The 23,309-nt window shown below is 45.4% G+C and overlaps 1 protein-coding gene across 6 annotated transcripts in view; it reads left to right on the top strand.

The window, feature by feature from the left end:
• RTN4IP1 (reticulon 4 interacting protein 1) overlaps positions 1-23,309 on the top strand; it is a 52,998-nt gene that overhangs the window by 25,633 nt on the left and 4,056 nt on the right. For all 6 annotated transcript variants that reach the window (XR_002343682.1, XR_002343677.1, XR_002343670.1 and 3 more), the window contains exons 6-8: positions 7,259-7,395; positions 11,125-11,308; positions 15,107-15,199. Coding sequence is in view for 3 of the 6 variants with exons in the window: in XM_003121325.4 (XP_003121373.1) it covers positions 7,259-7,395; positions 11,125-11,308; positions 15,107-15,199 (414 nt within the window). In the remaining 3 variants the exon portion in view is untranslated. The remainder of the gene's footprint in view (positions 1-7,258; positions 7,396-11,124; positions 11,309-15,106; positions 15,200-23,309) is intronic.

Here is a 23,309-nt window from a genome sequence, read left to right as displayed (position 1 = left end):
GTGGTTGCTCCCTTTGTGGTCAGATGTTTAAGTGGCCGGCTGCTGGGAGAGGAGGCTACTCAAGGGAGATTAATATGAGGGGAGAGTAGGGCTGGTGAGCACACTCAGAGGCTCTGCCACATGGCTTTCCAGGAGGGACAAGTGCCGAGCTCCTCCCCAGACCCCATCTTAGACCTTTTAAGCACACAAGTAGTGCTGGAGTTTCCCAGGCTTCTGCTCAGTGAATTGGGGGGAGGGGAGAGGACTCCCAGAAGATGTATACCTTGACTTCTTTTTAGTTAGATACTGCTGTGGTCTGAATGTTTGTGTCTCTCCAAAATTCATATGTTGAAGTCCAAGTGCCCAAACTGAGGGTCTTGGGGCCTTTGGGGAGTGACTGGGGTCATGAGGGCAGAGCACTGATGAGTGAGATTCATGCCCTTGTGAAAGAGGCCCAGCACCGCTCTCTAGCCCTTCCACCACATGAAGACAGAGAGAAGGCACTGGCTATGAACCAGCAGGATGGCTCTGAACACACGAAGGTGCTGACACCTTGACCTCGGACTTCCAGGGTCCAGAACCTTGGGAAATAATGTCTGTTGTTTATAAGATACCCAGTCTGCAGTATGTTGTTTTAGCAGCCCTAACGACTAAGACAGATACCCAGGGCTTCATCCATAGACTATCAGTAAGTGTGGATTAATGAACAAGTAAATGGAAGAAAGGAAAAGAGAGAAGGAGGGTGGGAGAAAAAGAGGAATATCATACCCTGCTGGCAAGAGTGTAACTGGTACAACCACTTCAGAAAATAATTTGACACCATCTACTAATTCTGAATATAAATTGCCCTATGGCAACCTAACAATTTTATGAATGTACTCTGTAGATAGACATACAGTTGTCCCTCAGTATACCAACCCAGAACCAATTTCAGATTATTTCCAGGACCCCCTTGGATACCAAAACCCATGGGTTCTCATGTCCCTTATATGAAATGGCATAGTATTTGTTATAACCTACACACATCTTCCTATATACTTGAAGTCTTCTTTAGATTACTTATAATACCTAAATAGAACATAAATGCTATGTAAATAGTTGCCAATGTGCTGCAAATTCAGGTTTTACTTTCTGGAATTTCCTCAGAATTTTTTTCCCAAGTATTTTCAATCCCTGGTTGGTTGGTTAAATTCACTGATGGTGGAATTCTTGGATATAGAGGGCCACTTGTACATGCATCACCAAAAGATACGTACCAGAATCATAGATACCCCCAACTGGAAACAAGTGAAATGGCCATCAACAGTAAAACGAGCAAGTAAATTGCAGTCTGTTCTTACACTGGGACGGTAAGATAGCCATGAAAACAAACTATAGTTGTACACAATGAAGTAGATGAACCTCACAGGTAAAAAGTCATAAACGAAAGAATACAACTTCTAGAAGTTTCCGTTTGACAGCATTCAAGAACAGGTGAAACTAAACAATAGTGTTTAAGGATGCTTACCTAGATAGTAAGACTTACTTATTTATTTACTTTTTTGTCTTTTCGCCATTTCTTGGGCCGCTCCTACGGCATATGGAGGTTCCCAGGCTAGGGGTCGAGTCGGAGCTGCAGCTGCTGGCCTACGCCAGAGCCACGGCAACTCGGGATCTGAGCTGTGTCTTTGACCTAAGCAACGCTGGATCCTTAACCCACTGAGCAAGGCCAGGGATCGAACCCGCAACCTCATGGTTCCTGGTTGGATTCGCTAACCACTGAGCTACAACAGGAACTCCAGTAAGACTCTTTAAAAAAAAAAAAACCACGGGAGGCTTATGTAAAAGTCCTGATAGTTATTACTTCTAGGGGACTGAGGGGGTTTGGACTGGGAGGGGGAGGTAAGGAGGTAGTCTAGTTCTTAATCTCAAATGATGATTAAGATAATATTTGCTTTGGAGTTCTCCTGTGGTACAGTATGTTAAGGATCCAGTGTTGTCACTGCAGCAGCCTGGAGTCACTGCTGTGGTATGGGTTTGATTCCTGTCCTGAGAACTTCTGCATGCCGCTAGCATGGCCAATAAAATTTAAAAAAGTATTTGCTTTGTAAGACTTTGTTAAGCTATACATTTATATTTTGTTCGCTGTCCTGTATGTATGATATTTCACAATAAAAATATTTTAGTAAGATTAAACACTTGAGTAGAAAGATGTCAAAGTTAAATCCCATATAAAGTTATTATGAGAAAAAAGAAAATGAAAAGTATCTACAGACAATGAAAACCACATTGGAAAACATCGAAATGAAACCTGCTAAAACAAGCTAAACAAACATTAAAAGTATGATAGAAGACAAGAAGGAATGAAATCAGAATTGGAAAACTCAAAAAAAAAAATGGAAAAAAAGTCATTTACAGTGAAGACTAAACTAGAAGGAATTCGATAGCAAATAAACACAACATATAATGCTGCCCTAATAGAAACAGAATGTGTAAACAGGGGAAATTGTAAATTACAGAAGAAACAAAGATTGAAAACAGATTCAAGAGAAAGTGTCAAATACTGAAGACAGGAACGAAGACTGCTGTATGGATAACAGAAGTCTCTGAAGAGGAAAACCAAAACAAGGAAATAAGACATATACTAAAATCTGTAATTCAAGAAACTGTCCTACTTTCCTGAAGTTAAATGATTTGAAGCACGTAGCTAAGAACATGGACTCCAAATGAGCAATATCAAGGAAAACGCTAGTAAAAATATACCAGCCTTTAAAGAAAAAGGAAAAAGAAAAAAAAAAAGCCTTTGAGACATCTTTTTAAAAAATAAGAGCTTGTAACATATAAGTGAATTAGGTGATCATCAGACATTCTGACAGCAGTGTTTTAATGCTGACGGAGGGGGGAGTGATGGAGTAATGTTGAAGCTACTTGAGAAGAATACGCTGAAGATTTTCTATCCAGCAAACCCGGCCTTCATACACTAGAGGACACATGTGAACGGTTAATAACCTGCAAGAACTTGGGGAGTATGTTCTTCTGATCCCTTTCTGAGAAATCTACTAGAAAATGAGCTTCTGAAAACGAAAACGGCCAGAGAGACACTGAACTAAGGACTGGTGGTAAATGTTAAATGCAGTGTTAACTGCAGACCTAAACCTCTGAGGGCTTAGAAAGAGTACAGTGTGTAACAGCCATGTGCTCTGACAGGGTGCACAGTACAGCTGTTGTTAAGAAGAAGGAATAGAGGGAGAGCATATATTAAAAATTTTTTAATGCTGTCATTAATCATATTGGTAGTGACATTAATAACATTAATCAGAGACCGGTAGGTGTGTCATATACACTAGAACAAATGGTTATTCATGGAGTTCCTGTTGTGGCTCAGCAGTAACAAACCCAGCTAGTGTCCATGAGGACACAAGTTTGATCCCTGGCCTCACTCAGTGGGTTAAGGATCCAGTGTTGCCGTGAGTTGTGGTGTGGGTTGCAGATGCAGATCGGATCTGGACTTGCTATGGCTGTGGTGTAGGTAGGTGGCTACAGCTCCGATTCGACCCTTATCCTGGGAACTTCCATATGCCGTGAGGGCAGCTCTAAAAAGACATAAATGGGGTGGGGGCAGTTCATGGCATATTTTAATTCTGTCATCTCGTGTCTTTGACAACCAGGATTTTAGGTGTGGAAGAAAAAAGATAGAGATATAATAGAACAGAGGTTAAATAAAACCTTGGTAGTCTGAAATTGGAACTATCGATATGAACTCAAGATGTTTTATATATGTATGTAAAACTATCTCTTGAAATATCACTGGTCACCAAAAAAAAAAAAAAAAAAAAAAAAAAAAAGGCAGACCTTAGGAAATGGTAGGTTCCAGTTCTAGAGCACAAAATGTAGGAGAATGAGCCTGGAATATATAAGTAGCCAGGTAGTTATGAAAGACTAGTTATGTCAAAAAGACTCAGGAGCCAACTTGAAGAAACTCCCTAAGATTGTCAAAGAAAACAATTTGGGCTTCAGTAATAGTAATGGTAAGTACAGTGGATTGAGACCCTTCAGATATATGTAAACCAATGAGTTTATGAATTTTTAAAAAAAGTGGTCATTTTCGGAAGATGACAGGAAACCAATTTATTATTTTATAAACTGAAAAAGGGAAACAGTTTTCGCCTTCTCTGTGTGAACTGTATACCTGAGTTTTTTAAACAGAATAGTATATGATGGAAAGTGTTTCTTTATAAAAAGTATTCCAATTACTAAATGCAAAGAGGAGAGAGAGAATATCACCATTTTGCAATCACCAGTATGTAGCCATGCAGGTAATAACAAGAGCAACAACCAGATGTGCTATGCCTCCTATAATTTTGCCAGACACTATTCATAGTCTTGCTAAAGGGATTGAAATAGAAAATACAGAAGACAGCAGCATATGGAACTGCCCCGAGTGTGCAATCAGAAATTCCAGAGTTGGAGTTCCCATCGTGGCTCAGCGGTAATGAGCCTGACTAATATCCATGAGGATGTGGGTTTGATCCCTGGCCTTGCTCAGTGAGTTAAGGATCTGGAATTACATTGAGCTGTGGTGAAAGTGGCAGATGTGGCTTGGATCCCGTGTTGCCGTGGCTGTGGTGTTAGGGTAGCAGCTTCAGCTCTGATTCGACCCTTACCCTAGAAATTTCCATATGCCACACCTGTGGCCCTAAAAAAAAAAAAGGGAAAAAAAAGTATTTCCAGAGTTTCCAGTGGGGAAAAACTCTGAAGGTCATATGGCCTAGATTCTTTCACAGATAAATTTTAAGTGAAGGGATAGAAGAGGAGCCTATAGCGTAAAAAAGGACTTAGAAGACCTATTTTTAAAGTGCACAAAACTAAAACTATGCTATCTAGGGAATGTATATTTGGTTGAAAAAAGTATTTTTAAATTTGTTTTTATTTTATTATTTTGCTTTTTAGAGCCATACCGATGGCATATGGAGGTTCCTAGGCTAGGGGTCAAATCAGAGCTGCAGCTGCCAGCCTACACCACAGCCACAGCAACGCCAGATCTGAGCTGCATCTTTGACCTACACCATAGCTCGCCGCAACGCTGGATCCTTAACCCACTAAGCGAGGCCAGGGATAGAACCCACAACCTCATGGTTCCTAGTCAGATTCATTTCCATTGCGCCATGATGGGAACTCCGAAAAAAAGCATTTTTTTTAAATGTAAGGAGGCAGTGACTATAAGCATGAGGATGATGAGTTCCTGGGAGGGCAGGGCTGGTGCTGGGCTGGGGCACGGGGAAGTTTTTGGAGTGGCTTCCGCTTGCTGTCTCTGACCAAGAGGTATCTGCCTTTTAGACATCTTCTGTACTTGTGTTTTAGTTGACATAAAATAGTTTTTAAAACTAAAGCTGTTTTAAAACCTTTTAGTAGTATGCAAAGTTATTAGTTCTAAGTGGGAGAGGAAACTAGAAATTTGGAAAAAATTATTTGAACTATTTAAAGATATGACAGATTGTTCTCAAGGATTTAATACCGTTTAAGGACAACACATAAATGTAGGTGCTTAGAACACAATTTCCTTTTTTTGTTGACAATTTCTTTTATACAGGTGCTAGATTCATCTTGGATTATATTCTTCAATTTTTTTTTTTTTTTTAATTTTATAGCCACACTCGTGGCACATGGAAGTTCTCCAACCAAGGGTTGGATCCAAGCCATAGCTGCTGTGACAACACTGGATCCTTTAACCCACTGACAACAGGGGCTAAACCCAACCCACACCTCCGCAGCGACCTGAGCTGCTGCATTTGGATTCTTAACCCACTGCACCACAGCAGGAACTCCCTATGCTTCACATACTTGAAGTTAATTTGGGACTTGCTGTTGAAAGCAATATGTCATTATACTCAGGTGTCTCTATTTGTGGCCCACAAACATAAAATACTGTATATGATGCCAGTCCTGAATTTTTTAATTCCCCTCAGGTTTCCAGACCGTATAAACCCTTGGCCACTATTACTTTTTAAAAGTGAGAAATTAGATAAGATTATGAATGGTTTTATTTTTTGTCTTTTTTAGGGCTGCACCCGAAGCATATGGAAATTCCCAGGCTAGGCGTCTAATCGGAGCTGTAGCCGCCAGCCTACGCCACAGCCACAGCAATGCCAAATCCGAGCCTCTTCTGCCACCTACACCTCAGCTCATGGCAACACCGGATCCTTAATCCACTGGGCAAGGCCAGGGATCGAACCTGCATCCTCATGGATGCTAGTCATATTTGTTTCTGCTGAGTCACAATGGGAACTCGACGAATGGTTTTAAAACCCTTTATTTTTTTGTATTTAACGGATCGTTAGCACCTAGGTGTACTTCAGAATGGGGATTCAGTGGTGAACAGAACAAGCACAGATCTCTTATAATCTACTGAACCTTTGCAGCTTATACTAAGGAAGCTCAGGGAGTTGGAGTGAGAAACCAACTGATTCGTTATGACTGATAAGTGCCCATTCGAAAATTTCTCAGTGAACTACAAGTAATGCTCTCAAATTTGGCTAACAATGGCTCCCTTTTAATTCTATGAAATTGTCATTACGGAAAAGAATTATAGCAGTTTTGGAGCAGGATGCTTTCTGGACACTTAATGCTGAATCCTTAGTTCTTTTTATTTAAGTCTAGTTATTTTTAAATATATTTAAAATATAAGGCCTCTGCATTTTAAATCCTTGAAAGCATTTATATAGGTCTTTTTACTCTAGAGGAGAGGAACTGATCCATGTTTTGAAAATAAAATGGCCATGTTTTCTTCTCTTCCTAAGAGCCTTTATTACCCAGTACCTGACTGCTTTGACAGGTTGTCTGACTCAGGATTGTACTAGCACTTACTGGAGATGCAAATGAAGAGATGTTGCATTTTAATGTTCTGGATGATTTTTAAATACTCATTTTTCCGAGGACATGATTTTTTTTTTCCCCATTGACCTCTGTCATTACTGAAAATGCTAAGTTCCCATCTTTCCTGTTGCTGCTGAGGCACTGAGCCCTTCTCTAACTGGATTGGTTATAACTTCAGGACAGCAAGGCGACTGACTGTCTCAACCAGGGAAAATGAGGTCTATTTCTTGGGTTTTTTTCTTCATGAACTAAAGTTTAATCATTTTTACTAGTTTCTGACAGATGGCTTCCTGTAGTTCTTGTTAAGATAAAGCGCTTAGAGTTCCCTGGAGATTATGCTGATATACGTATACATGGTGCCAACTTTTTTTTTTTTTTTTTAAGTGCAGTTTTTTAACACCCCCACCTCCTTGTCTTTTTTGGGCAGGTAATGAAAGCATGGGATGCTCACGTGACAGCAGTTTGCTCTCAGGATGCCAGTGAACTTGTCAGGAAGCTTGGGGCAGATGATGTAATCGATTACAAATCTGGAAATATGGAAGAGCAGTTGAAATCCTTCAAGCCGTATGTATTCAAACAGTGTTCACTTTGGGAAGGTGCGAACAAAGATAATTGATGATGCAAGTCTAGATGGGTGGTGGCCTTGTAGTCATGTTGGAATCTTAGAGAAGAATCTGTGAAAAACATTCTTTGTCACTAGAGGTCATGTAGGTTGGTTTCTGTTTTAACTCCAGCAGTTTATACAGTACACTCATACAAGGTGATACATCCTGAGGAAGATATTTTGCTTTGCTGGTCTTTTGCTAATTTCTTTCTTTCTTTCTTTTTTTTTTTTTTTTTTTAGGGCCACACCCACGGCATGTGGAGGTTCCCAGGCTAGGGGTCTAATCGTAGCTGTAGCCGTTGGCCTGTGCCACAGCCACAGCAACACCAGATCCGAGCTGCATCTGCAACCTACACCACAGCTCACAGCAATACTGGATCCTTAACCCACTGAGTGAGGCCAGGGATCAAACCTACAACCTCATGGTTCCTAGTTAGATTCGCTTCTGCTGTGCCATGATGGGAACTCCTCTTTTGCTAATTTTTAAGTTAACGTTTATTGCTGGTTTGTGAGAATTGGCAGAATTGGAAGTGCATTTCCTTCAGTGGCATTTGTCACCACAGGAAGAACATAGAGCAGTGTGTGAAATACACGATTAGTGTTTTGGTTAATAATGAGGCTTTCAGAGAAGCAAAGGCAGTATAAATATCAGTAATGGGAGCCTGTGGATGTTCTCAGGCTGTGGTTGGACCGAATGTACCAAGCTGGAGCGGATTCTGGGCAGCGGCAGGGGAGTGCTAATCTAGTCCCCTGTCTTCACCCAGCCCAGTCAGAGCCGCAGCACAGGCGCACCTGAGGAGCGTTTGGAAAGCTGTTTTACTGTTCCTATTGAGTTTTTCCTTTTTAAAATTAGTTTTTAGAAGCTAATTACATAGAAATATATTTTGGTGGGCTAAAGAAGAAGAGGAAGCCCCTACCTGACACTGCCCAGCCTCTCTTAGCCAGCACCCCAGCTCCCAGCAGTATGTGTCTGGCTATGCAGCCAGGAGCCGCCAGCCCACTCAGATTTCCTGCAGCTGTTCACAGAGCATCTGCTCCTGCTCGGCAGTGCTCTAAACACTGGATAAGACATAGTGGTGAAAGAGACTCGTTCCCCCTTTCAAGGGCTTATATTCTGGTCGTGCTCTCAAGAACTCTGATGCAGGGAAAGGGGAAAAAATGATTGTTTAGATGGGGTGGTGTAAGGAGTTCATGTTGTGGCTCAGCACGTTAAGAAATTGACAGTGTCCGTGAGGACGTGGGTTTGATCCCTGGCCCTGCTCAGTGGGTTGAGTATCCTGCGTTGCTGTGAGCTGTGGTGTAGGCTGCAGATGCGGCTCAGATCCCCTGTTGCTGTGGCTGTGGTACAGGCTGGCAGCTGCAGTGCAGATTCAACCCCTAGCCCAGAGGAGGAGAGGAGCACCTGTTCCAGGTGGAGGTAACACCAAAAATAAAGCCCCTGAGGCAGGAAAACGCCGGGCACATTTGAGGACTGACACTGTCCCGTGGGAAATCCCTGCCTGTGTGTCAGGACCTAGGCCTCTCAGAGCTGGCTTCCAGACAGTGGTATTTTTGTTTGATCATCTCTCTTCTGCTGCTTCTAGGAGTAATATCAGGAGATGAAGGCCAAGGCCAGCACTTTCCCTCCCATCTACCATGAGTTTTAGGCCTGTCTGGACCCTTTCACCAGAGAAGAGAGACCCTGACAGGTTCAAGGCCAGAGCACACCCAGTTAGCCTCCCATACCGCACTGAATTCTGCCCGTGTCTCTGGCCGTGACCTTGCCCCTTCTGCTGGCTCTTTTCCAGATCTCACTAGCTCAAATGTCGTCTGTTACTTTTTTAATGACCGATTTAGTTGCAACTGATCTCTACAACTTTTACCTGGAGGTTGGCCTTTTAATCCACTTAGAATAAATTTGTTCCTCCTTCTAAATAGCGACCTTTTTGATTTGAGTCTTAGAATTTTATAGCAGGAAAGGGCTTTGAAATCATTTAGCCCTACTCTGTTGGGTTATAGTTGAGAAAATAAGGGGCAGAGGATTCAGGAGTTTTTTCATGCTCAAGGTCATGCCGCTTAATCATTAGTGGGAGAGCTGGGTCTACAGCCCAGTCTCTGGACTTCTTTTCTCAGGCAGTGTCAGTTCTGTAATACCAGACTGCCTTTAAGTTTTATTTAAAGTAAGTGGCATCATATTTATTTGAAATTTGGGAGTGAAATAGGAACTTAAAAGTAGAAACTTACTCATGAAAAGGATGTTCTGTTTTTTGTTTTTTTGTTTTTTCTTCTAGTGAGAAGAATAGTCATCTAGCAAGGTCATTCTCCTGCACTTTTTATCCTTCAATTTTTTTTTGCCCTTTTTTAGTTTAGTCCCATGAAAGACTCAAGAGCCACAAAGTTGGCCAAAGCTGGTTTTAGAAGCTTTGATGTTTGACTTCATCCAGATGAATGTGAATTTGGAAGGGAAAAAGGATTTACCAAAAAGGAATTCCTCTATTAATTTGCTTAATTTATAAGCATGCATTCTCTAAATAGATCTTTGTTTTCAGAAATTTTTTTTTTTTTTTTTTTTTTGGTCTTTTTTGGGCTGCATCCTTGGCATATGGAGGTTCCCAGGCTAGGGGTCAAATTGGAGATGTAGCCGCCGGCCTACACCACAGCCACAGCCCCACCAGATCCGAGCTGCATCTGCAACCTACACCACAGCCACAGCAATGCTGGATCCTTAACCCACTGAGCAAGGCCAGGGATCGAACCTGTGTCCTCATGGATACTAGTCAGATTCGTTTCCACTGAGCCATGACAGGAACTCCCAGAAATATTTTAAAGCTTCATTGGGTTTTATCCCCTTTAAGTAGAATGTAGTGATTGTAGCAATTTTAGATTAGATTTAAGGAGTTGAATATCTGTCAGTTCCCGTGGATTCCATTATGACTGGATTTTTTGGCATGTTAGAGCAGAGCTGAAGACTAAAAGTGAGCTGTTGGGTTCTCTTTATATATTGTGCTGATTTCGTGCATGGAAACCAGAAAAAGAAAATTCCAGAAAGTGAAGAGGATGCTTCTACAAGCAGTTCTGATTGTGGAGGGAATAAAAGCGAATCATCCCATGTGGGTCAAAACCTAATACACTTTGCTCTCAAGTATTCATGTGGATAAAAGAATACTTTGACTTATATTGGGTGGGCGGTTTTGCAGATTTCTGTGAAGTTTTAGTTAGTTGAGTTTCTCAGCCTTGGCAACCTTAGTGTCTCAATTATTGACATTTTGGGCTTGAAACTTTTTTGTTGCGAGGGGCTGTTCTTTCTGTTGTAGGACATTTATCATCATCCCTGGACTCTAGATACCAGTACCCTCTTCCCCCCACCTCCTCCAATTGTGACAACTAAAAATGTCTCTGGATATTGCCTAGTATGTCTCCTGGAGGCCAAAATCACCCTCGGTTGGAAACCACTTGTTGAAGTCCTTCTTAAAGTATTAGAAAATAAGATGACTGTTATGACCAAAAAATAAAAAAAAATAAAATCTCATTTGACTTACCTTGGAGAAAACCCAGAGATCCAGTAAGTGGGTGTGTCCTTTTCTTCTTCGTTGGAGCAGCTGCCCCTCTGCTGCTGTGAGCTGTCACTGCAACAGACCTGGTAGCTAACTGGTGATGGGAGCCCTGGTAAAGGCTGACCAAGATGTTTCGATTTGATTCTTTCTCTCCAGGTTTGATTTTATCCTCGACAATGTTGGTGGATCCACCGAAACATGGGCTCTAAATTTTCTCAAGAAGTGGTCAGGAGCCACATATGTGACTTTGGTGACTCCTTTCCTCCTGAACATGGACCGGTTGGGCATAGCGGACGGCATGTTGCAGACAGGCGTCACTGTGGGTTCGAAGACGCTCAAGGTAGGCGGGGGAGTCTTGGGTGGTGAGAGCAAGCAGGTGCCTCTTGCTTCTGAAACTTGGTTTCCTCCCAGCCAGTTTCTTTTCTCTTGGAGGCAGCACAGCACAGTGGCTGCAAGTGGGATCTCTGGAGTCACATGTGGGCGGGGGACAAATTCTGGCCTCCACTCGGTAGCCATGCAACCTTATGCAAATTACTTACATCATTCAGTCTCAACAGTTTCACCTGTAAAATGAAGCTAATGCCATAGCTCCCTTACTGCGTGTCCTAAGGATTAAATGGGATAATCCATGTGAAGAACTTGTCACAATGCGTAGTACCTAAGAAGCTCTTGTTAAGTGGTAGCCTTCATATTAATGATTACTGCTTCTCTTGATTCCATCTGATAGACCTTCTGCTTTTTCCCTGTCTGTACCTGATGGCCCTCTCCCTGTTTCACCAGTCTCTGTATATAGTCTCTCGTTTATGAAGGCAGAAGCTTTATGAAGACAGCTTAGAGCCAGCTGTTTTCATAGTGGTAGCCTTGGGATAGGCCATTCATTTCCAGGCTGGGGCTTTCGAACCTTTCGAGGTCCATGGGCATTTTTTTGAATTTCAGAAACCTGAAGGAAATTGTATTCTTAGGCTACATGGACAAATGGCATCATCATGCTTTTCTGGAATTATATCAACTTGTCCTGACAGTGCATATCTCATGTACATCAGAAACTCTAGCTATTGATGGTATTCCGGGAGTTTCTAAGACCTGATTAGCCCGATTTTGTTACCAGGGCCATTAGGCGCTATGTCACCTAACTGAACACATCAGGGTGTGCTGGGCCTTGAAGACTAGCACAGACCAGCACCAGCACCAGTGCACCAGTACCCAGAGAGTCTGCTCTTGACCCAGTGCTCACAGTGCTGGCAGAGGCTTATGTAGTGTCATGTTATGCACTGTTGGTAATTACAGAGCTTTGGCTTCAAATCCTAACTAGTGTTGAAATGGAGGAAGTAATAGAAGAAAATAGAGATACATTTTGTTTTTTAAATTGAACAAAATGCATCGGGCTCAGGAGAAAAAGCAGTAGAAGGTTCCTCAAGGGTGAAGAGATTATGACTCATGTTGATAGCCGACACTGTCCCATATTTACAAGATGACTGGTGTGATAGTTATCTTTTTTTTTTTTTTTTTTTTTTGTATTTTTGCTATTTCTTGGGCCGATCCCGCGGCATATGGAGGTTCCCAGGCTAGGGGTCTAATCGGAGCTGTAGCCACCGGCCTACGCCAGAGCCACAGCAACGGGGGATCCGAGACGCGTCTGCAACCTACACCACAGCTCACGGCAACGACGGATCGTCAACCCACTGAGCAAGGGCAGGGACCGAACCCGCAACCTCATGGTTCCTAGTCGGATTTGTTAACCACTGCGACACGACGGGAACTCCTGTGATAGTTATCTTTAGCTTCTTCTTGATTCCAGAAATGAATTTGGAACCTTGTGGGGGGTGGAATTTAGGACCTTGGTCTCTTGAATGTTATGCACTAACCACATCTGTAGAGGAAGAAGAGCCATGGTGGAGGAGACCGCTCCTGAACCCCTAGGGGCTACGTCTGGGTGACAGAAGTGAACGGCCAGGCACTGTGCTCCGGCTTCTTTATTGTCACTTGATTCAGACGGCAGCCAGACACAGCATCCACGGGGTGCTTTGTGGTGGGGAAAGGAATCTTAGCTGTCCTTTGTCTCTTCTTTCCCTTTTCACAAAACCCAGGCTTCCGACGTGCTTTAAAATGTAAGTTTAAATTTTCTGTAAGATTTCACAGTTTGTACTTCAGTGAGCCCTCTTACAAGTTAACCTTCAGCCTTGTCCTCTGAGAGCGAAACAGGCATAGCTCTCTTCATTTTCCCTTTTCCCCTTCTTGAAAGATGATAGCGGTACTCTCATCTGGAAGCCTTTTAAGTAGTTTCTGATGTCTTTCTGAGCATGTGCACAGTTAAAGCCTCATTGTACTGCCTGCCTGCTTCGGTTTACTCTCTCCTGTACTAGCCTGGAAAAAATGCAGACTCCTTAGAGCAGAACATCAAAATTCTGCTGTTTCCGACCAAAAGTTTCGCTTTACAGGGCAACCTACTGTAAAGAATTGCAGATATGGCAGTTGTGACCGTCGCTATTCTTTCTTGAAAACCCTAAATAATTATCAGACTATTTAAATTGTAGCCTGTAAGGCCAGACCTTAGGGAGAAGTACATGAACCGGTCTTCTGTGGCTGTATTTAACTGGACCTGCTCCAAGCTTAGAACAGTCACAGTGCCTCTGGTTTTCAGCTACCTAAGCCTTCGAATGTGGTTGGTTTTTTTTTTTTTTTTTAAGTTCGTTGCCTAGACCAGTGCGTCCTGGCCTCTTTCATCCTGTGACACACACACAGAACATGATAGTATCTGCATAGCATGTTGAAACTGCTCTGGGTCAAGTGCGAACTACCATTAGCCCAGGCTCTGCCTTGCTACCCCGAGGGCTTGTCTTACCTCTTCTAAGGTGAACTTGGCTCTCTTTGCATCTGTGGTCCTGGGATAATTATGAATGGTGACCCCTTTAACTCTTAGAGTTGTTCCAGGTTAGACGGTGAACCTAGGGTCACTCAGCCAAACCAGTAAGCCTTTGCTGGCACACCACTTGCAGAGCTCTGCCTAGACGACAGAGCTGTCTGTCTTTCCACCATCTTAAACTCCAACTTGGCCTTGCCCCCCAGACTTTGCTCAGTAAGCTTTCCCTCCAGTCCTAGATAAATATATATTGAATACTGTCTATGTATAAGGCACTTTACATACATTCTTATTTCATCCTTCCAATATCCCTGTCGACTAGGTGGTGGTACCGCCATTTTACAGGCCAGGAGACAGGTCGACAGAAGTCGCTTCACCTAAATAACACAGCTATGAAGGCCTGAGGTAGAGTAGCTGGGGTGTTCTACCACACCTGCTGGCTTTACGCCGTGAGGGCAGCTGATCATCCTGCTGAGGGTTGTGAGACAGCTCAGTGGAGAGAGTCTGAGCTCGCCCAGCAGGTGTGGGGAGGGAGGCACAGGGTCTGAGTGGCTCCCGTCTGATGCATTTGAATTGGGTAGGTCATTGGTGTATCATGGAGAACCTCCGCTGGTTCAATAATGACCTACCCGACATAAAGAATCAGCATTAGAAATGAGTATGGCAGTAGGGTGGTCATGAACCCTCTTGGTGTAAGATTTTTGCTTCTGTTCACCAGGGGCCGTTCTGTCCCATAATAGATTAGGTCACTAGGGACTTGCTGTAACTATAGGGGAAGATCCACCGTGATGCATGAGGAACATTACACTTTGTTTTGCCTTTAAATCTGTCTTATTCCTCTCAGAGCCAGAAAAAAAAAAAATCGTGATTGGTTTTCTTGTCTAAGATCATATTTTGGTGCCCTGTTGCCCTTAAAGCTTTCTTAAGTCAAAAGCCTTTTCTGGTGCCTCAAGTCTCGAGATCTCCTAGGGAAGAAATTGAGGAAGACTTGAGACTGTCATTTTAAGAAGAGCTTTCCTGTGCTTCCTTGCTTGTCAGTCAAGAAGCCTGAGTTCACATGAATATGTCTCTGTTGATTTACTTATCTATGAAACATTTATGGAGCATCCGCTGTCAGTCAGTCACTGTGCTGAGGTGCTGGGTGTACGGCTCATTGTGTCAGCGGGCAGAGGGAAAGCAGTCTGTCCATCTCAGTCTTCCGGGAAATACGTTTCCCTGAATTTGCACTTGGATTTCATTCTTTCCAATATTTGACATGTTTTGTTTTCTTCTTTTTAGCATTTCTGGCAAGGAGTCCATTACCGCTGGGCCTTTTTCATGGCCAGTGGTCCATATCTGGATGACATTGCAGAACTGGTGGATGCAGGAAAGGTATGTGTATTGCCAGGGTGCCACTTGTTATCCCAGTGCCCTCCCAGCAAGCCTGGTGAGTGGAAACTCAGCAGAGGTAGGCTTGGCCAGTGTCTAAGAGCCTTACACGCCAAGCTGAAGGACTCTCCTGGGTTCTGTCTCCATAGGAGTCATAGACATAGATTGCTGCATTTGAAAAAGGCCATGTGGAGTTCCCGTTGTGGCTCAGTGGAAACAAATCTGACTAGTATCCATGAGGACGCAGGTGGGTCTCGCTCAGTGGGTTAAAGATCCAGCATTGCCGTGAGCTGTGGTGTAGGTTGCATTTGCAGCTCGGATCCTGTGTTACTTGTGGCTGTGGTGTAGGTCGGTAGCTATAGCTCCAGTTCGACCCCTAGCCTGGGAACCTCCTTATGCTGCAGATGTGGCCCTAAAAAAGACAAAAAAAGAAAAAAGGGCTTATACCGTCTGGTTTACAGATGAAGAGGCAGGCTCAGAGAGCTTCTGTGATTTTCCCCAAGACTTAGTTACATGGTAGCAGAGGTGGGCAGTGAATTTTGGCAGCAGTCCTGAAAAGATGACACCATGAAGGCAGTCGCTGCACAGAGGTGGGGACACACCTGTGACTTTACAGTTAGACTTGCTTCCAGAGCTTCTTTAGTCCAAGCGTGAGGCTGCTTTGGAGGCAAGCAGATTTCCAGATAAACTGTGGAATCTAAACTCCAGGCAGACCTGGCCTGGAAATCCAGTCCCTGTGTCTCCAGTTCCCAGGCCAGAATAGTAACATCGATGGCAAATAAATGGTAGGTCTGAGAGGGTCAGCAGAAAAAACTGGTTGCCATTTGACTCCTCGGGTCTGTCCTTCAGTGGACCTCATGGGGAAGGGACTGCAGGCTGTAGCCTGGTCAGCCCTTTTTGGAGGTTGAAAGGCCTCTCAGGCTGCTGGAGGTTGAAAGGCTCCTCAGCAACTACCTGCTTATTTGAGTTCTTCTATGATTTTAACTGCCCAGACATGCCATCACTGGAAGAATAATCCAAAAGCAGACTCATGTGTTGGTGCTGATATTTATGAGAAATCATATAGAATTAGAGTGGAGAAACTTATACACCCTAGAGGGTTGCATGAGGTCATATGTAAAGTGATCCTCATTTTATAGGTGGGAAAACTGGCTGAAAGGGATAAAGGGACGTGCTCAAATTTGTCGAAGTGGGACCAGAGCTCACACTTCTGATCCCATTCTGGGCCTTTCCCTCCCCACCATGCTGCTGGACTCAGTGCTTGCAGCCAATCTGGGACTTGAGCTTAAATTGTCTTGTCCTTGTCATTTTCCAGTGGGCAGGGAAAAGGGTTGGAACAGGGCCAGCCTCACACCATGTGATCCTTGCTAAGCCCCATGGAAAGAGACCCTGGAGATGGGTTTTCTTGTGCTGGCACCTGCCCCTTGCTGGCCCATTTCATCTTTCCATTTTGGTTTTGGAAAAGAGTGCAGTTTAGGAACCACTGGCTGCTTTCTGTGAATTTACTTTTTTAATTCTGTTATAGCCAAGGAACTTCTGATAGGAAATGGCCCACTACTATTTCCCAAATATTTTGGTCGCAAGTTTGTGTGCCTTTTCTCAGACTTCCAAGCCTTGAGGTATACTGGGTGGACGGCTCAGCCTTGTTGTGACTGGAAGCAAGGACCTCTCTGTAGGGCTTGCCCCACATCCCACAGGGATGCTTATTTTATTTCTGGGAAGAAGGAAATGGATCATCATGAGATGGTGAGCCCATAGTTCTTCCTAGTGCTAAGTGTGGGTGGAGCCCCATCATTAGGTCGTTGTCCCCCAGAAGTCACCACACATGTCCTGATGTCCGCTCCAGACTGTCCACATGCTTTTCTCTGCTCTTTTATATTCAAAATATTGTGACTCCCTCTACCTGGAAATTACTATTTATGCAACAGAGAAGAGAGGTAGCTTGTGTACATACCTGTTGTGTTTGGTAGGTAACTGGAAGAAGAGCTAAATGAGGACACGATGGAAATAAAGATGCCCTTGGAGTGTCCTGGGGTGGGGGCTAGTGAGGAGGTGTTCCTTTGGCCTCCGATTCTCCTTTCGCCAGGGTCACATGGGCACGGGGGTCATTCTGTCAGTGAAGGGCTCTGAGACTGTGGAAGCTAACTTGTGATAGTAGATGCCACAGAGGCCAGCTGTGTTTTCGTGCGTCCTGCTTCTTTTTGGGTGTGAGAGGTCTTTGCCTGTCTACACTGGTAACTAGAAAGGATAATAGAACAGACCTACCGGAGGAGTTCCCATCGTGGTGCAGTGGTTAATGCATCTGACTAGGAACCACGAAGTTGTGGGTTCGATCCTTGGCCTTGCTCAGTGGGTCAAGGATCCGGCGTTGCCAGGAGCTGTGGTGTAGGTTGCACATGCGGCTCAGATCCCTTGTTGTTGTGGCTCTGGCGTAGGCCGGTGGCTACAGCTCCGATTCGACCTCTAGCCTGGGCACCCCCATATGCCATGGGTATGGCCCTAGAAAAAAGACAAAAAGACCAAAAAAAAAAAAAAAAAAAAAAAGAACAGACCTACCTGCATATCGTGTAGTTAGTAAAGATTGTTAAGCTGGCCAAGGACACTGGAATTCTGCCAGCTTTGGCTGAGAGCTTCATGAATGTAATTAGCATGTATCTGATAGAGGAGCTGTAGTTGTTTTGGGGGCAGTATGAAGCCATGAACCCAAAGGGCCTACTCTTTTAAAAACTTAAAACTAAAAAAAAAAAAAGAAAAAGGAGTTCCCGTTGCAGCACAGTGGAAATGAATCTGACTAGGAACCATGAGGTTGTGGGTTTGACCCTGGCCTTGCTCAGTGGGTCAAGGATCTGGCGTTGCTGTAAGCAGTGGTGTAGGTTGCAGACACGGCTTGGGTCCTGTATTGCTGTGGCTTTGGCACAGGCCAGCGGCTACAGCTCCAGTTGAACTCCTAACCTGGGAACCTCCATGTGCTGCGGGTGCGGCCCTAAAAAAAAAAAAAAGTGTATATATGTGTGTGTGTATACATATGTATATGTACACACTTAAAGCTTTTTAATAAGTAATACATTTATAAGGTTCAGAAGCCCAAAGGAAGGAAAAGTTATTTCCTATGATCTTCCTCTGTCTCCTGTCCCTCCGTCACTGGGATTCTCTGTGTCCGACAACCAGCAGTACCGGTTTCTTGAGTGTTCCAAAGCTGCTCTGAGTTTCAGTAGGGTGAAACAAAAGGATGGTTTACAATTAGTGCATTGATTTGGATGGGCTTCTCCTCTTTATGTACCTTATGGCTGAAGTTTGTTGGCATTTTCTCCTAAGCACAGTAAACATTTCCTGGTTTTGTACTATTTAGCAAACTTTTGTTGGTGGGCAGTGGGAAGCCCATAGCAAACATTATATTCAGGCCAAATATACATCATTGATTAGCATACTCAAAGATTAGAAACAGGAAAACCAAGCACATAGCTCGTTTCTTGTCCTCACCTCCCGCCACGCCACCCTGCCACTAGGAGATGGAGACCCTAGAGAGTACATGACATGTTCAAGGTCACACAGTCAGGAAGTGCCCAAGTCTCTTGCCCTCTGGGACAGTTCCTTCCACCATCCATTGCTGCCTTTATAATCGAGGCAGAAATAGGTAAAAAACAAATCCCTCATACAAGCTTATTCTTTTCTGCTTGCCTAAATGGTCATCCAGACATTAGCTAGGTGGAGTTTGAATTCTACCTACCAAATCCTCTTCTGGTATTTCTCAGTATCTTTGAGGACCAAGAGGAGGTGGTGAGGCGGGTCTTTTAGATCAGAGTCAGCTCCTGATGACAGTGGCCGTGCTCTGAGGGAGAGTATCCATACGTGCTTGCTTCTTTGTGCACGTGTCAGCTTCCTGTTGCTGCTGCAGCACAGCACCATATGTAAACAACATAGCTTAAAACAACGCAAATGTGTTGTTTTTATAGTCCGGGAGGTAAGAAGTCCAAAGTACGTGAGCAGGCTGCATTCCTCCAGGAGGCTGGCTGCGGTGAGAATGTTTCCTCGCCTTCTCAGCTTCTTTCTAGGGGCCACCGGTGTTCTGACTCCCAGCCCTGCATCACTTTGGCCTCGGCTCTGTCATCCTGTCTCTGTCTCTGACTGACCTCTTAGCACACCTGCAAAGCCCCTTTTGCCATGTAAGTTATCATAGTCCCAGGTTTGGGGGAGATGCAGACATCTTTGAGGGTGTTCTGCCTCCCACAATACATAAAATACCTCAAGAGAGTGAAAGAAACTTGAACTGTTGGATTGGTTGCTGCCCCTGGGTGGAGGGGAACTCAAAGGCTAGGGATCAAGTATGGGAGGGAGGAAATTGTTTTGAATATGTGTAGCACACATGTGTCCTTGATGTAACTGTTAAGGCTATTTGAGCCCATAGGTCCATTCAAGATCCTGGATGGCCAGGCAGGCCTCTTAGTTGAGCTATGATGTGGCTATCTCAGTTTTTTTGGAGGGTTAGGTTGTTGTTGTTGTTGTTTTTGGCAGTGCCCACAGCATGTGGAAGTTCCCAGGCCAGGGACCAAATCCAAGCTACAGCATCAACCTGAGCCACTGCAATGACTATACCAGATCCTTAACCACCATGCCAAGGAAACTCCTCAATTTATTCTGGCCAGCATGGGAATAGTTCCTATGTAACTTGTTTGAATTTTGTGGGCCCTCTGCTTCACCCAGTGGGGTGTGGAGGGATGTGCTGGCCACACAGAGTTCCATCCTGAGCGGTGCTTGTCCGCTGGAACTTTCTGCAGTGGTGGAAGTGTTCTCTGGTGTCTGCATAGTCTAGCTACACGTGGCTGTTGAACACTTGAAGTGTGACTGGTGCAACTGAGGGACTAAATTTTACATTTTATTTACTTTTATTAACTAGGCCCATGTGGCTCGAAGTGACCGTTTTGGATGGCGCCACCACAGAGAAATGTCGTATGTCCTGGGGCAGATGATCTTGCAGAGCCCTCTTGGGGCAGCTCGGCCCTAGTTTTGCAATGAACTGTATTCCTAAACTTTAAGCTCCTTATTTGCAACTGGATTTTTTTTCCTCCTTAGAAGGAATCTAATGGTTTGGGATGGATCCCCGGGACCTCCAGGAGAGTGCTGTCTTGCCTGATGGGGCAGACACCTCATGGATCCCACAGCCTTGATGTTACTGACGTTTTCAGATGCCACTGATATCGTTTCTGGGGGAAATGCAGGCCGAGCTTCTCTTCTCCTCTTCTGTCTGGAAGGGGTGCCCTTTTTCAGGGTGGCCTAGGGACAAGTCCTAGATGCTTCCAGATTGGGCACATTTACTCCATTGGAGAGCGCCCCCATCCGCCACCCCACCTCCCATCTTCCAGCCTGAGCTTTCCACCTGGGGCCAGGCAGTTCAAAAAATAGGAAGTCTGAGCAAAGCCCACCTTCTTTTGTCTGCTTCTTGCCTCCATTGTTTAAGCTCCCCCTTCCCCTTTACCCTGACTCCGGAGATACTGAACCTGGAGCAGAGCTCAGGGCCACACCTGTCGAGAGCTTGTGCTGGGCTAAATCCTGCTGCCCCAGGGCCTGGGGCCCCGGGGCACAGGTGTGTGGACCCGGGTCTCCCTGGGTCTCTGCCACCTGGCTGTGTCCTCACTCTCCCTGCCCTGAGATCCTTTTCTGTGCCCAGTGGAGGCTGCGGCCGAGGGTCTGGGGAAGAGGTGGAGAGACTGGGGCTTCCTTCCCCGGAATGCTCCCACTCCCTGCAGTGAGGGTATCGCGGGCCCAGGACCCTGACTCTGGCTCCTCTGCTGTAAGTGCTGACCTTGCATTTTGTACTTCACCACTTGGCTTCAGTTTCCTAGTCTGCCCAGCAGACCGATCAGAGATTTCCATCACTTTTAGGCGCTACTACTGCTCTGTGATTCCTGCAGAGAAGTGGGGGTTGCAGTCGGGGAGCCCCTCTGCCTGCGCCAGGTGCCTGGGTGCCGCCCCATCCATCAGCTCTCCCCTGCTCCTGGCTCGGAGGGTTTTCTTTCAAGAGAGGGTTTCTGCCTCAGCTGCCAGTGAGCAACAATATTCTGAGGAGGTTGAGGTTCCCATTGTCCGTGTTGTCCTAGAAGGAGTGTCAGGCAGCAGGTGCCAGACGCCATGGCCTGGCTCTGTACGGCCTTTGTGTGGGGAAGGGAAGGCACACTCAGGAGAGCCTGTATTTGGGTCCGAGACTGGAAGGAATGCTGCTGCTGTGGGCGCCTGTCTGCTGTGAGCCCCGCGTGTCCTAGCGGCTGGGAGGTGCGGTGTGGAGCCCACCGCTTTATACCAGGGCTCCCTGTGCTGGCCCGACTACAGCAGTGTCATCACATGAATGTCCCCACCTCACTGCGAGTAACCTTTCTTTCCCCTCTCTGGCTTTCTACCCTGATCCCTTTGTCCGTAACAAGCAGGCATTCTCGGTCCGAGGCGAGGCTGTACACAGACACTGCCTCATTATCCCGTTAAGCTTGGTTTGCTGTCACATGATCAGCCAACAGTGGCATTTGCCTGCCTGTTAATCGAAAGCCCTTTTTTTTCATTGTCATTTATGGGAAGAGCTGAATGCCCGTTATGCCATAGTCAGCCCTCTGGGATTATTCGCCACAATAGGCCTGACCAGCCAGATTAAAGTGGCAGTGGCTGCGAGCTGCCTGTGTCATCAGTTCAGAGTCTGGGTCTCCAGTCAGGTTCTAAAGTGGACAGAGCCAGGAGGGCCAGGCCATTCAGTCTGGAGTGGAGCAGGTGGATTCCCGGTTCCTCTGAGACCTCTCCCTCGAGATGCCACTGCTGTGTTGCTTTTGTCGCTGGCGTTCAGTGCACAGTGACAGTGTTATTGCGTTCTTTCTTTTCTTGATTTCTCTCTCGGGTGCCTGCTTCGTGTACCTGCTCTGCCTTAGTGCCTGGCACTTAGAAGGCAGACACTTCATCGTTGTGCAGTGGATGGGTATGTGCATGATGCGAGTCAGGAACCCTAAGCATGAGGCGAAAGGGTGCAGGGATGCCCACTCTGATGTGCAGAGAACTCACCCAAGAAGCTAATTTAAAATGCATTGTCACCACTCCATCCCTAGAAACTGATTTAGTTGTTCTGACAGGAGATGCGGACTCTGCATTTTAGCATGCATTCAGGTGAGCCTTTCCAGGTAATCAGCTTCCAAAAAAAGTGTCCCAGTGGCTTGGAGAGGGGTGGGTTCACAGGGTTTTCGGGTGGGACGTGCAGGGAAGAACTTGGACGCATTTTACGCTTTTATCAGACAAGACAATAGGTTTCCTCTAACAAGCTGGTGCAGATCTGTTCTGTTCGTGCGGGCGGGCATGTTGGGGGAGACCGAGGTCATGCTCAGCCTGATGGGGAGCAGGGGAGCGGTGGCGCTGATTTCCAGCATGTCCTCCACAGGTGAGATGGGCCTGGTAGCACAGGGACCAGGTACTTGCCATCTCGGTGGCCTGGACACGGGGCCCAGAGACCAGATCCTCAGCTGGTAGGGTCCCTTAGCATGAGGCAGGCCAGCCAGGATGCAGGCTGGGATGATGCATTGTACTCCTTGACTGCCTTTCCTCACCTTAGGATTTTAGGAATAGACGTGGAAAGCAGCTAGTGGCCTGAAAGCTTAGTGCACAGTGGCACAGAGAACAGAACAAATCTGGCCTTTCCATTTAGCAGTGCTTTGGGCAACTTACATAGTTCTGTGCTGTAATGTCTTCATCTGTAAAGTGAGAATACCAGAGGAAACCTATTGTTTTGTCTGATAAAAGCGTAAAATGCGTCCAAGTTCTCCCCTGCACATCCCACCCGAAAACCCTGTGAACCCACCCCTCTCCAAGCCACTGGGACGCTGCTTTTTTTTTTGGTCTTTTTGTCTTTTAGGGCCACATCTGTGGCATGTGGCGGTTCCCAGGCTAGGGGTCTAATCGGAGCTGTAGCCTCCGGCCACAGCCACAGCCACAGCCACAGCCACGTGGGATCTGAGCCGCGTCTGTGACCAACACCACAGCTCATGGCAATGCTGGATCCTTAACCCACTGAGTGAGGCCAGGGATGGAACCTGCGTTCCCATGGCTGCTAGTCAGGTTCGCTAACCACTGAGCCATGACAGGAACTTCC

This window comes from Sus scrofa, chromosome 1, assembly GCF_000003025.6.
Source record: "Sus scrofa isolate TJ Tabasco breed Duroc chromosome 1, Sscrofa11.1, whole genome shotgun sequence".
Classification (NCBI taxonomy): domain Eukaryota; kingdom Metazoa; phylum Chordata; class Mammalia; order Artiodactyla; family Suidae; genus Sus; species Sus scrofa.
Note: the sequence above shows the minus strand (reverse complement) of the source record. Positions and strands in the feature narration are given on the sequence as shown.